Raw genomic sequence first — 12,707 nt, 5'->3', positions numbered from 1 at the left:
TGTTAATGCTATTGATGGTTACACCACCGGTGTGTTCGAGCAATGTGCGATGAAAGCCAGGACGTGCGATGATGATTGTGTCTCGAATGAGGTGTTTATTCTTGAAGTCCACGTTGTTCCACTCTGCTTGCTAGCGTTCTTCCGGATCTGGGTGAAATTCTAGTAGTAGCGTGATCCCAGAAAGGGGATGGGCACTTGAGTAGGTGGCGGTGAGGTACATTGTTGAGCTCATTGTTGAGGTGGGTAGGTGGTTGTTGTTGGCAAGAAAGTGTGTAAATGCTCTTGCATTCTCTGCGGATATTTTGTGGAAGAATGTTTGCCAGAATAGGGAGCCAGGAGGTTGGTGTTGGTTACAGTGGTCTGGCTATGATGCACATTCCGTTATTCCATTGTACATCAAGCAGTTTTGTGTACGAGCTCCTGGACCAGGCTGGAGCACAATTTCCATTACAGGACTATCATGGAGGCATTTATTAGCATGCAGAAAGAAAACAAAATCACAATTTTCCTATGGGAGACTATATATATCAATCAGTGTAGTGTTCTGATGAACTTATAGAAAGGTATCATTTGGGCAAAGCTTGGTGGGTAAAGTATATATATTTTTTTTCAAAATAGTCCACTGGCATTAATGAGAAGGCACTCAGCAATAGGTGCCAGCAACGTTTGGTTAGGGAGCTGGGAAAGTTAAGTCCTAAAAAGAATAACAACGTAAAAAGAAGCAAGTCAACTCAGATTTAGGTAAAAAAAATCATAACATACTGAGGAGACCTCCTTAATAAAGATGCGCACCGTCAGGGTAGGAGCAAAATCGATCATTTTGTTCTCAAATTAAGTTTACTAAAACATTTAAATTCATATATTTTAAGTTATTTCAAATCCATTGAGCGAGTGTTTCAAGGAACTCAGCAAGTTGCAGTCAATGGAAAGACATTGGTAGGCTCTGACTTGTGTGCTCTCCAATAAGAACATCTCACAAAAGGGAAGAGTAGAGAAAATATTATTAAGATTATTCACATGCATTTGTGGTTAATAATATATAAGTGAGAATCATATTAGTACAGATAGTAGCTTGAAAGGTGAACATGGTTAAAGACTGACATACGTGTGCCAAGTACAGACTATTAGCATGCCCTTGCAAACACAAGGCTAAGTGCTGTAATTTGCAAATATATTAGAAGTGGGAGAGTGTTCAAAGAATTGTAATGCATAGCAGGGATTTTGAGATGAATTCCAACCAATGTAAACATTAAGTGTCATAAGAGATGGAAGCATCATAGATTGTTTACACTATGAGATCTCTTTTACCAGTGGCAAAATATAATGGTAGGTTTTTACCCTTTTAACTGGTACAAAACTGACACCTTTATTCAAGGCATCATGTTTGCAATGACCACAACACAAGTAGTCAATAAAGCAAACAAAAAGAAGAAACTCTGATAAGGATAGTGCATATTATTATCCTTATCAGAGTTGCTTCTTTTTGTTTGCTTTATTGACTACTTGTGTTGTGGTCATTGCAAACATGATGCCTTGAATAAAGGTGTCAGTTTTGTACCAGTTAAAAGGGTAAAAACCTACCATCATCATAGATTGTGTTTTAAGTTCTTGAATTCGCCACTTTAAATTGTAAACACAAACCACACATGAGTTTAATTTAGATTATTTCCATTTCATTAAAACAACAATATTCTCTAGAGAACATTGTTCTTTGAAGCATACTCGAGTAACAAGACAATGTGGCTTGCACCCATGACAAATGTATTAACATTTACAAACCGCATGACTTTTACAATAAGCTTCTGCATTCCAAGCCTACATCCATTTTCCTTGTAATATTCACATCCCGGAGGTGAGCGGAGAAATAAGTACCTGCCGACAGACTGCAGCATATCGAGCAGCAGGGGTGCAGCGACCTCAGGGCTGAGGTGGATGAAGGTGGACAGTGTAACGATGGACAAACTCAGCGTGTCCTCATCGTACTCCTCCAGAATGGCGCCGCAGTCGTGGCACCTGGGAAAGAAAAACCATCGTGCGCACATCTCACCGGTACAAACGCCACGACTTCATAGGCACAGCCCGTTTGTCAGTCCACTGCTGGATGAGGGCCTCCCTGCGCCATATGGATCTTGGGGGCTATTCGACCATTTTTTTTAAAGTTGCTCAATACGGGTTTGTGAAGGTGGGGAGCATATCTATTGAAGCTGAGAATGAAAGTACAACAATTAATTCTGTGCACTTATTTCTGCTCACAGCATAGCCCAGCAGCATATGACAACCTGTTTTATGCATGGCGGTGGGCGCGTCAAAATCTTGCTTAGCTTCTGGAATATGACGAGATGGCACACATTCTGGGTGACTCAGTCATAGGCCACCACCAGTTAACTAGGACACGAGAACAAATGCATTGCTTCACAATGGTGGCAGCTGCTGCTGTACATCCTGGTGCCTGGAAAAGTCGAGGCACAGATACTAAGTCTTCTCTGTTCTCCCGTGTTTTTCCCACCTCCGTTTTTCTTTTACTGTGAGTCACCCTCTTCCCCTACTAATGCCATGATAGCACTGTTATTTGTATGTGCTCTGTACAGTGCGAATAGATGCAGTGTTATTTAATTGCGAAAGAATGCAAATCTTTCTTATCTGTTTCGGACATCTAAATTTATTATTTGACGGCACTATAAAGTAATTACATTGCTCACCAATCTACGCAAACTCGTGTACAGTGGTCGCAGTGCCACACAGTCATTGAATAATGTCCGAGGCTTCAAGACCTAGGTGTGGACAATTCATGGATACATTCTCAAGAAATAAAATTAAGGGAAAAGTGTTTCCTCTCTTCCTCTGCCTTTAACGGACTTTATCTCTTATAAAATAAGTCCACCTGCTGTATATGTGCGGCTTCTTCCGATCCAACCTTATTTAGATGCTCCCGACAATCAAATTGCATTGCATAACCGTGGACAGGTCTGCAACCACAGAGGTACAACTCTTTTCGGCCCTGCACAAAGTGAAAAAATCGGCAGCGAATGCACGGTACCTCTAATGGCCAAGGCAAGCTCAACTGTGAACCTGCGGGATCGTGGCTGCGGTGCGGGGTTGACGACAGGCGGCTTGAGAATTCATGACGATTTTCAGGGAGCTGCTCTTTGTGGACAATCTGACCTGTCCGTTGCCAGGGTCGGCTGCTCGTCCGTGAACTCCTCTGGCACCGGCACAAACATGCTGGGGATGCTGGCAGCTGACACCAGGCTGTACTTGGTGCCTGTGACAGCACAGCAGAGGGTCAAGTCACTACATCTTCCTCGTCACATGAGCCATACGGCAGCACTCGTTCACATTTGCGGTCTCGAGTTGAAATTTGACTTTCGAATGATGATGGGGGATGAGCAGTCTATCCAAATTACGACAATGGTTTGTTTCAACTGAGTGGTACTTATTTCATCGACAACATGAAGATTTTTTACTGGTGATCATCCGATTATGCCATAGCTACCACACAGAATTGAACTCCGAATGTTCACGCTAATTTGAGCTGCAATAAAATGATATGAGACATACAAAACTAATACGACCACATAGGGTTTCGCAATTGTGCAGAGTACCTCTCCAATGTGTGTTTCAGGGGTTGTCCTGCGTGTTGTTCAGCATGATGATGACCATGTCCAATGTTTTTTGTCCATGTGCTGGAAGCTACTTAAGAATTTAGTTCCTGAAGGAGTTCCCAATACATGGAGCAAAATGTGGACATCATGCCAAACACGCGGTGCAACCCAAAAACACGTCGATCAGAGAGCTGCAACTTGTTCCAGTCCAACTCTGCAAGCGGCGATGCCGGACGCAGGTGAGGTCATGCATCGTGTACTTGCCTGCCTCCCAGGCTCCGAGAGGCTGCGGACTGTTTCCCTGCTGCTCCAGCTGCTGCCTTAGCGGCTGTTGCAGTGTCAGGACGCCCAGAGAAGCACGCTTCATTGGCTTGTAATGAGCTGTCAAGAAAGAGCCCCAATAAATGGTGCAATTAGATAAAAAAACAAACGTTATCTTTTCGGCACATTCGGATATTGCTTTTCATGATATAGCCTGGCATGGCATACAAATGGAGAGGTACAGGCTTGGAATTACACAGACAGATAGAAGACCACATGGATCAGAGAACATGCGCAAGTTAGAGACGTCATCTTGCTTGTTAAGAAAGTGACGCATCTAATCTCATGAGTACCGATCGTGGGCCAGGGCAGGGCACGTTGCTCAAGGAAAGATGGCCGGTGGTCAAGACTATTGACAGTGGCAGCCAAAGGAGAGAACACACCTGTTAAGTCATCCACTGCGGAGACAGATCATTGTTGATGATGAATCACATAAGCAACTCTTACACAATCATACATGTCAACCCCAAAGGGTTCAAATCAGTGAGAACCCCTCCTGATAAATCTTGGGGAAAATAAAAAAAAATATCGATATATGCACGCAAACCAAAATAAAAAAAGTACATGCTTATAAGCATGAAATGCAAACCCTTTACTCAAATAACTTGCTCCTTACAGCACAGCCATTGCTCTCACTGTGAAATTTGTCCTCAAGTGCTGCACTGTCATATTTTCGTATGCCCCTGACACCGCTGCCACTTTAATATCACATCTACACAGTGCAGAAAGCATTTTGTTTTCCGCGTGTGGATGCCACGAAGCATCTAGTGGGAGGTGGGGGGGGGGCTCGGGTTACTCCGGACATCAAACATACAGTACAACCTGAAAAAAGGTAAAAACGTCTATACATCAGGAAGATGTGCAGAAAAAAACAGGGAAACGTGGCAATTCATTACATTGACTGCTTTCAGCTGATGCAGCCGTTCCAAATGACTGCGCAGAGGTACTTTCCCGAGGCAAATCCAGCGTTGGGGGACCACCTACAGCAGGGCCCGGAACATCTGAAAAAAGTCAAAAATAAGCCACAATGGGTATTTTTACTTTCGTAAATTTTCCCCAGTTGTATACCGATTGCGCTATCGACATCACCTTATCAGATGCATGAACCATTTGGATCTCTCACAGAGCAGCATATTTCGTGTTAGAGAACAGCCCAAAGCAGAAGAACTTCCTGACATCCCTTCAAGTAACGTCTGATCCCCACAGTAGAGGGCAATACCTTCCCTTGACTTCGCATATGAGAATAACATTCATTGCATTAAGTCAAGCTGATATTTCAATTCTCAGAGCTGAAATTTAGTCAAATTAAGGATGTTGAAGTAAATTTAATGGAATGGATTTGTTGTGTGGTCATTGGTGACAGGGCTGGGACCATCATCTAAACTACACTTGAGAACAACCTACTGACGCACAAAGTATTGACACGCTAAACAAATACAAGCGCTCCCACGCAGTCCACGAAGCGTACCTCCATCGTCGATGTCTATGGACTGCTGCGGCATGCTGAAGGGCATGTCCAGGTATTCCCTCTGAATGGCGCTGACAGCGATTTTCCGCTCCTTCTTCTGCCGGGGAACAATTTGAATGCGGAATTCTCCCTCTTCCCCCTCCTCTTCCTCACCCTCCTTGAGGTCACCTTCTTCTATGGTTGCCTCGGTCGTTTCGGCCTCTCGATCATCTTCTGCGACAGCGCAGGACGGCGTGCGCTCCCTCTCACCGTCGATGCCGTTGGAGGGGCTCTCGTCGGGGGGAGTCTCCTGCACCGCCGTGTGCTTCTCGAGGGGGCCTCTCTTGGTTTTCTGCTTCGCGCTGGCACCGTTGTCTCTGTCCGACGTGCTCGTCGAAGCCGGGCTGTCCGCGCCGCAGCTGAAGATTTCGAGGCACTCTGACGTCGCGCTTGGGATCGCGGGAAAGTCTGCCGCGCTCGGAGGCTGCAGCCAAGCGGTGCTGTCGGGCACCCGGATGGAAACCTCCCCGGTGCAGTCCTCGATGTTGACCATCACCACAGGTGTCACCTTGGGGCCATGACCTTGGGTGTCCATACCCTTCAAAGGCTTCCCTTCTCCCCGCTCGTTCTCATCGTCGCTCTCTATGATTTGCAATGGCGGGAGAAGATCAAATGTGAGCGAATCACTGTCGGAACTTGTGATCATCGACAGCTTTTCCAAAGCGGCCGTGACCGCCTTGTCAGGCGAGATACTCATCAGATCGCCATCCTTTCTGTTCTCCGCTTCAAACTCCTCAATGTCCTCGAGCTTCACCTCCGGCACATCCAGGAAACTGAGCCTGATGTCGGGCGTGATGCTTTTCGTCATCTGCTTTGCCTTGGCCGCCGCTGCCACGTGCTCATCGCCTCCCCTGTGGTGAGACACAAATATCTGGCTGTCGGGCGAGGAGTTCTGGCTGGCGTCGTGGTGTTTGGACGATGGCAAGAAGCGTCTTTCAATATCTGGACTGGCGGAGAAGGACCTCCTGTGGCACTCCACCAGGGCTGGGTGGAGTGGCTCCGAGTATGTGCTCCTGTGCTCCATGGACCTGTGCTTGGGCCGCAAGAGCCTCTTGCTGGATGAACTGATGGATGGCACTGAGATGGACACTGAAAGCAGCTCCTCCTGGGTTTTTGGCGAGGGGCTTGACTGAGACTTTAGGATGTCGTGCAGGGCACATTTATCTTTGTATTGTGATAGCTCTATGTCTGAATCTAAACACACAAACACACAGCAGTTAAGTTGATGATACATTTTAACTCACAAGATTGGTAGCAAAGCTAGTATTTTACTCAAATTTGTTTAAAAAAAGCTCTGAACTCACTCCGTTGAGGTAGCATATCAACTTGCTGATATTTGGTATTCTTCAATCCTCCCATCTTCTTGAGTTTTGCCAGGAATGTTTGGGACTCTTTTCCTCGTGTGGGTGTTTCGTGACCATCAGACTCATCAAACACGCTGTCTTCTTCTGGGAGAAAAAACACATCAATAAAATGAATAAGGGGATTAAACCACCACTTTTGAGCATTTCCCCTTCATATCACAATTATAACTCATGATGAATGTAACGGAGGTGCAGTGGTTAGCACATTGCGCTAAGAATCCGGCGGCCTCAGTTAATTTCTTGGTTATGGCGAACATTAGTGGTGATATCTGACCTGGTCCTGGGCCTCCTAAGCTTCACCAACCTGGACTGATCAGCATGGTGAAGTGTGGTCAACCTTCGGTCAGTGGGAGATCGCTCATTCTCTTCTCTTGCTTTCATCTTCTGCAAGTGACCTTTCGCCAGTCATCCATATTGTCAATTCCCGAGTTAAAAACCTTCCCCCTCTCCTCTGTCGACGACGTACCACACCTTTTTATAGTCTAAACATTGACACCGTTTAAGTGTGGCATCTTGAGATGTGGTTGCATTTCGACGATTGGGTCTCAAAATTTGTGATATGGCGGCCCCCTCGTCAAACCGCCGCTTGCTCCACCCCAGGTTACTAAAGCCAAAATATAGAGATCACATGCTCACATCTCTAGTCAATGCAGTGTAAGGCATTTGTTTCATGTTGTATATAAAAAAATTGTTGTCAAGCACATTTTACATTTATCCTGGTCAGTATCCATGCCTGCACCCCCATTGAATCACCAACTTAGACGTTATACAAATCAACTTTTTGTTGTTTTGTGTTGTCAATCAACCACCAAGACCAACATAAGAGAGGAAGGCCTTCATCCAGCAATGGATTGACATAGCGGCTGGAAATGTTCTATGTTTTGTAATTTAAAATGTTATGCATTTTTCAGTCAGGATATCTGGTGATGATAATTATTAATGACTATGCTTGTTTAGCCAGGAAAGCCTAACCGAGTCTCAAGTCTTTTCAGGAGGGTCCTGCCAAGTCTTCGCAGGAGAGGGTCCAATGGGTAATCCAAATTGAGTCAGATGCAGATACTTTTTAAGGATTGGTATTTTGGCCAATACCAGTTACATTAAGGGTTGTTTATGGGAGGAAGCTGCAGAATCTGGAAGCAACCCATGTGGAACAGGAGCTCTTACACTGAAAGGCACCCAAGTCAAAAATTGGAACCCAGACCATATTTAGCTGCGAAGCACAAGTGTTACCACTGCACCACCCTGCCGCCTTGTGTGAAACAAGAAGCCCCACTCACCCATCTTCTCCTTGTCGCTGTACTTGCTCGTGTTGCTGTTGTCACTGTAGAGGGGGCCTGCAGTGGGGTGCGGCTTGCAGCTGTGGTACTGGGCGTCCAGCGTGTTCACCACCACATAGATCAGCTGCAGCACCACCTTGCATGTGTCCGGCTCCTTGTAGGGGTACTAAAAAGGTAATGGTACAGATGCGGCCCGATAATAGCTCGCTCCCATCACTGCTAGCGGAAGGGAGCAAAATATATAGAGGATATTTCATCTCCTCTTCTATGGTAACCAGATGTGTTCGAAGAGGGGGGCACACCCACACTTTACTCTACCACACACGGCCTGCCGAACAACTGTGGTGTATTCATTTACAATGCTGAGTGGATTTTATCAACTTGCATACAAGAGGGAACAATACAACACAGAATAGATGAGCGGAGTGTACCATGTTAAACAATTTCCGCTGGGTTCCCTGCCTGAGCTATGGGAATAGTTCTCCATGAGTGACATTTCCAAAAGAGTACAATCTAAACCAGTGGTGTAGTTTGGTTAGCACGGGCCCTGGTGCAAGGAAAAAAATCGGGGCCCATTCCCCAATTTTTAACCCCCTACTTCTACGTCGCCTGGAACCTGGGCCCCTACGGCTCGTCGGCCCCGGAGTGCAGTTGCACCGCCTATACCTGACATAGCTACGCAAACGTCCTTCAAGCGAACAGGCAGATCGGGAGAACCGGGAGAGCGCACCTTGTAGAGGATGACTATGAGAGTACGGAGCCAGAGCTGCCGCGTGTGCGGATGCAGGGACCAGAGCGAGCAGCGCGGCGGCTGCTGGAAGTAGTGGCGCAGCTGAGGGCAGGCACCATACTTCAGCACTTGCAGCACGAGTGGCAGCAGCTGCCGGCCCAGGCTGATGTTACAGTCGAGCACCTGTGCAAGCACACAGCGCCGGCGTTTAAGTACACGGAGAACAGTTAGCTCCGTCATCATCCATGCTTAATCCACTGCTGGATGTAGTGCACCGCGATGCCATGTCGGTCAGAGAGGTTGCTTGACAGCACTTCACCACACTGGGCAGTGCAGGTTGGTGAGGGTGAGTGTGCCCTGGAACTAGGTAGACAAACAAAGAAGAGTGTCCCACGTAGATTTCGCTGCGCGGCTCAGGAAACGTCTGTGCCACCCTGATTAAACCCTGCACCCCAAAAACGTCGTAAATCTCCATAAAATCTCCATCCAGGGTACCTGCGCAATGCCGGTCATGAAGGCATTAAAGCAGGTGCTGCTGCGCATCTTATTGGGAGCCACCATGAAGCAGCCCTCCTGCTGGTCGTAGCCCAGCAGCACGTGCAGGTGTCTCTTGACGGTGTTGAAGGCCTTGGCGGATGACACGTCGGTCTCCGAGGTGCTGCGTTCCTTGGCCATGAACTTGGTAAGCACCGTGATGAGGTGGTGCACGGTCTGATGGTCGATGCGTGCGTCCTCCGGGAGGGGGTCCAAGATGGTGATGTCGTCTCCCACTGCCAGGTTGCCACCTGGAGTTTTGTTTAAAAAAAAAAATTACAACTGGAGCTGCTCGTGCCACAGGTACATACCCCAGACACAGGGCACGTGTACCAAAAACAGGGCATGTACACTATAAATAGGGCACTTGCACCAGATGCAGGGCAGAATTTTTTATATCATATATAAATAAAGCCATTGCAATGTAACTCTCCACTACGAAACTCTACCCAAAAGTAATTTATTTTGAGAAACATAAAAAAAATCCAGTGGGGTAGTTGACATGTGAGAATAATTACAATGCAAATGAGTGTGACAATGTGGAACATAACATCCAATGTGTTTTTTATGGATACTAAAAAAACACAATCTTTAGACGATTTGTTCCCTGATGTATACTTTGGTAGAATGAAAACTTTTGAATACGATAAAATGTCGTTTCTTCCAGCTCTGGGAGCTGTGATTGTTCCCATACCCCTGTGTGGACCCAACATTAACCGAATGCTCTGCTCAGTGCTCTGCTAATCAATTGGCTTTAAACAAATTATATTCACATATCAATTAAGTCACTGACAAAATGCACACACCTGATGATTGGTTAATCACTAAAATCTGCATCATAGCCCGTCAGAAGGACTAGAATTGTGAAACACTGTGCAAATTAATTGATTGCTCGACTGAAATTCAGTACCCGGATTAATTTAGTTTGAGGATTAATACTTGGTGTGTTCTGGCAGCCATATATTTGTCATCATCAGCAGCAGCAGCAGCAGCTTCACATGTCATGGTTGATGTCAGGGATGACTGTTGTTAGGTCTTTGTGAGTGATGGTGTGACTCATACCAGGTAAAACATGCTTAATCATCTCCCCAAGTGATGGAGCAGACTGCTGATGGCGAGTGATCCGTAAAGCTGCGATGATAAAAAATATATGAAAAAAAAAGTAAAATGAAATATAAACATCGCAGTTCACTCTATAAATCACATCATGTAGATGTACTGTAGAATAATTTCAAACTGAAATGTGAACCAGAACCTGAAAGAAAAAAACAAAGTTTCGAATTTCATGTTTCCAACAAATCATGTTAATAACACAATATAATGGTACAATCGGTCTTCTTCTGCATACATATAATGTGTCCGAATATCTTAATGTTAAATATATTTTTCTATCACGAAATAGCTCATGGAGCAGTTTTCTCTTTCATCGTTGTTTTGTGTGAAATATGATGCAACTATTGCGAATGACAACGGCTGAGTAGCCGACGAGACGGTGAGCGAACGATACTCAACGGAGCCTGTGTGTCAGGGTTTCCGGCAGCGAGTGTGTCCTCTTGGACTCCGACGGCTTCTTCACGCTGTCGCGGAGCGAGCGCACACTCTTCTGACGATTGCGGGCGAAGCGTGCACGCTTGATTTTCCACATAGCCGCGTCGCTCATGTTCACCACGTTCGTTCGCACCGTCGAGATGGCTGTCGTTCAAAGATGACGCATTCAAAAAATAATAATCGTCATAATCATGCTGAATATGTAACGTGCAGTTTCCCATCATTCTCAAAGAGAATAAAACAGGGGCACAGGAAAACACAGACAAGCAGGAAGGCAAAACAAACTGGCACCACAAATTTCTCAATCTCTTTGATCCTAAAAGAGTAAGTTTGGTCAACTTCATTCATGAGTTCTAGATTTGAAGTATTCATTAATGAGCATTTATAAAACAGAAAAAAAAATTCTAGATGGCAAAATGCACGATTTTTAACATTGCTTCAGTACTCCCATCATACCTTACATGTCATGTGACATCACGACACTGCATGTGTAATGCACACAGCACAAGGTGGACTGACGCAATCGAAAGCCTAAGTCTCAAGACTCTTTTTCAGGAGGGTCCTGCCAATTTTTAGTCGGGGGTAATGTTTAGACGTGTAATCCCAACTGAGTAATTTGCAGGTAATATTTTTTTAATTGCAATATTTGGCCAATCGCAATTACACTGTGTTTTTTTGCTTTCGGAGAAAACCAGAGAATCGGGAGACAACCCATGCAAATCCCACATAGAAAGGCATCTGTGCCAAAGTTCAAACCCGGGCCTTTCTTGCTGTGAGACACAAGTGTTACTCCTGTGCAACCAACTCTACCACCCAAAACGCTTCTTCTGCTTCTTCCCTTGCACTGCTCCACTTTGGAATTCCCTCCTATCATCTCTTTGCCCAAGCTCCAGCTCGATTCAAGACATGTGTTAACTCTTATTGAAATTTTGGTTGTGCTATTTGTTGCCGACCGCATGACGTTTTGGGCCTGGTGGCACTCACTGGTGGGAAAGGGGAACTCCTTGTTGCAGTCCAGGTGGAGCTGAGCCTCGAGTGACAAGGTGTCGAAGCGATTGACAAAAAACTCCCAGCTGAGTGCGGGGATGTCCGGCCGCACGTTATGCAGGAGCAGCAACTTGCTGAGGATGGTGGGCCGGTCCTTCACCACCGTGTCAAACTGGAAGTCCATGCATGCGCACAGGCACTGTGCAACAACCAAACCAAACAGATATTACAGTGCAGAATAGGCCAGTGAGTCCAGGTCGACCACGAGCATCTTCAGCAGATAGATAAATCCTTCTATGAAGAGCCCAGGCAACCTTCTCTTAGTGGAAAGTCACTCGTTCTCTTCTCCTGCTCCCATAGTTTGGAATTCCTTTCTATACACCATCTGTGCTGTCGACTCCTTGCTCCTGTTTAAGACCAAGCTCAAGACTGTGCTCTTCCCCTTTGCCTATAACTGTCGGACACTCTCGAAACTAAATATGACCACTGTTTCTATACAGCATCTTGAGATGCGCTTGCATTTAGATACCATATAGATCCACATTCAGTTCAACACGTAGGCTTTCGCGACCAATATTATTCATAATATAGGTTTTTGGGTCAGATCGCGTTATTTATAAATGTGTCGTAACTCTCCACCACTCGACACAGCCAAACAGTAAAAAATGTGTCACGTTTTTCAAAGGACAAAATAATTCACTTCTTTAGCCCACCGGTGTGTTGAAGAGAGAATCAACAGCATTTTAAATTTGAGTAGTACGACGTTTCACTGGTAATTACAATCAGCTTCATCGGGCAATAATGGTGAAGCTCTCCTGTTGCTCCAGGTCTTAAATG

At 45.6% G+C, this 12,707-nt stretch overlaps 1 protein-coding gene across 1 annotated transcript in view; it reads right to left on the bottom strand.

Moving 5' to 3' along the window:
• UNC79 (unc-79 subunit of NALCN channel complex) overlaps positions 1–12,707 on the bottom strand; it is a 55,493-nt gene that overhangs the window by 16,660 nt on the left and 26,126 nt on the right. The window contains exons 26-37 of the mRNA XM_078602483.1: positions 11,868–12,069; positions 10,848–11,027; positions 10,398–10,466; positions 9,297–9,586; positions 8,802–8,984; positions 8,072–8,237; positions 6,735–6,878; positions 5,392–6,624; positions 4,820–4,924; positions 3,867–3,983; positions 3,163–3,262; positions 1,873–2,013 (exon numbers count right to left, since the gene is read on the bottom strand). Coding sequence (XP_078458609.1) covers positions 1,873–2,013; positions 3,163–3,262; positions 3,867–3,983; positions 4,820–4,924; positions 5,392–6,624; positions 6,735–6,878; positions 8,072–8,237; positions 8,802–8,984; positions 9,297–9,586; positions 10,398–10,466; positions 10,848–11,027; positions 11,868–12,069 — 2,930 coding nt within the window. The remainder of the gene's footprint in view (positions 1–1,872; positions 2,014–3,162; positions 3,263–3,866; positions 3,984–4,819; positions 4,925–5,391; positions 6,625–6,734; positions 6,879–8,071; positions 8,238–8,801; positions 8,985–9,296; positions 9,587–10,397; positions 10,467–10,847; positions 11,028–11,867; positions 12,070–12,707) is intronic.

Source organism: Lampetra planeri, chromosome 18 (genome assembly GCF_965212315.1).
Source record: "Lampetra planeri chromosome 18, kcLamPlan1.2.h2, whole genome shotgun sequence".
Taxonomy (NCBI): domain Eukaryota; kingdom Metazoa; phylum Chordata; class Hyperoartia; order Petromyzontiformes; family Petromyzontidae; genus Lampetra; species Lampetra planeri.
Note: the sequence above shows the minus strand (reverse complement) of the source record. Positions and strands in the feature narration are given on the sequence as shown.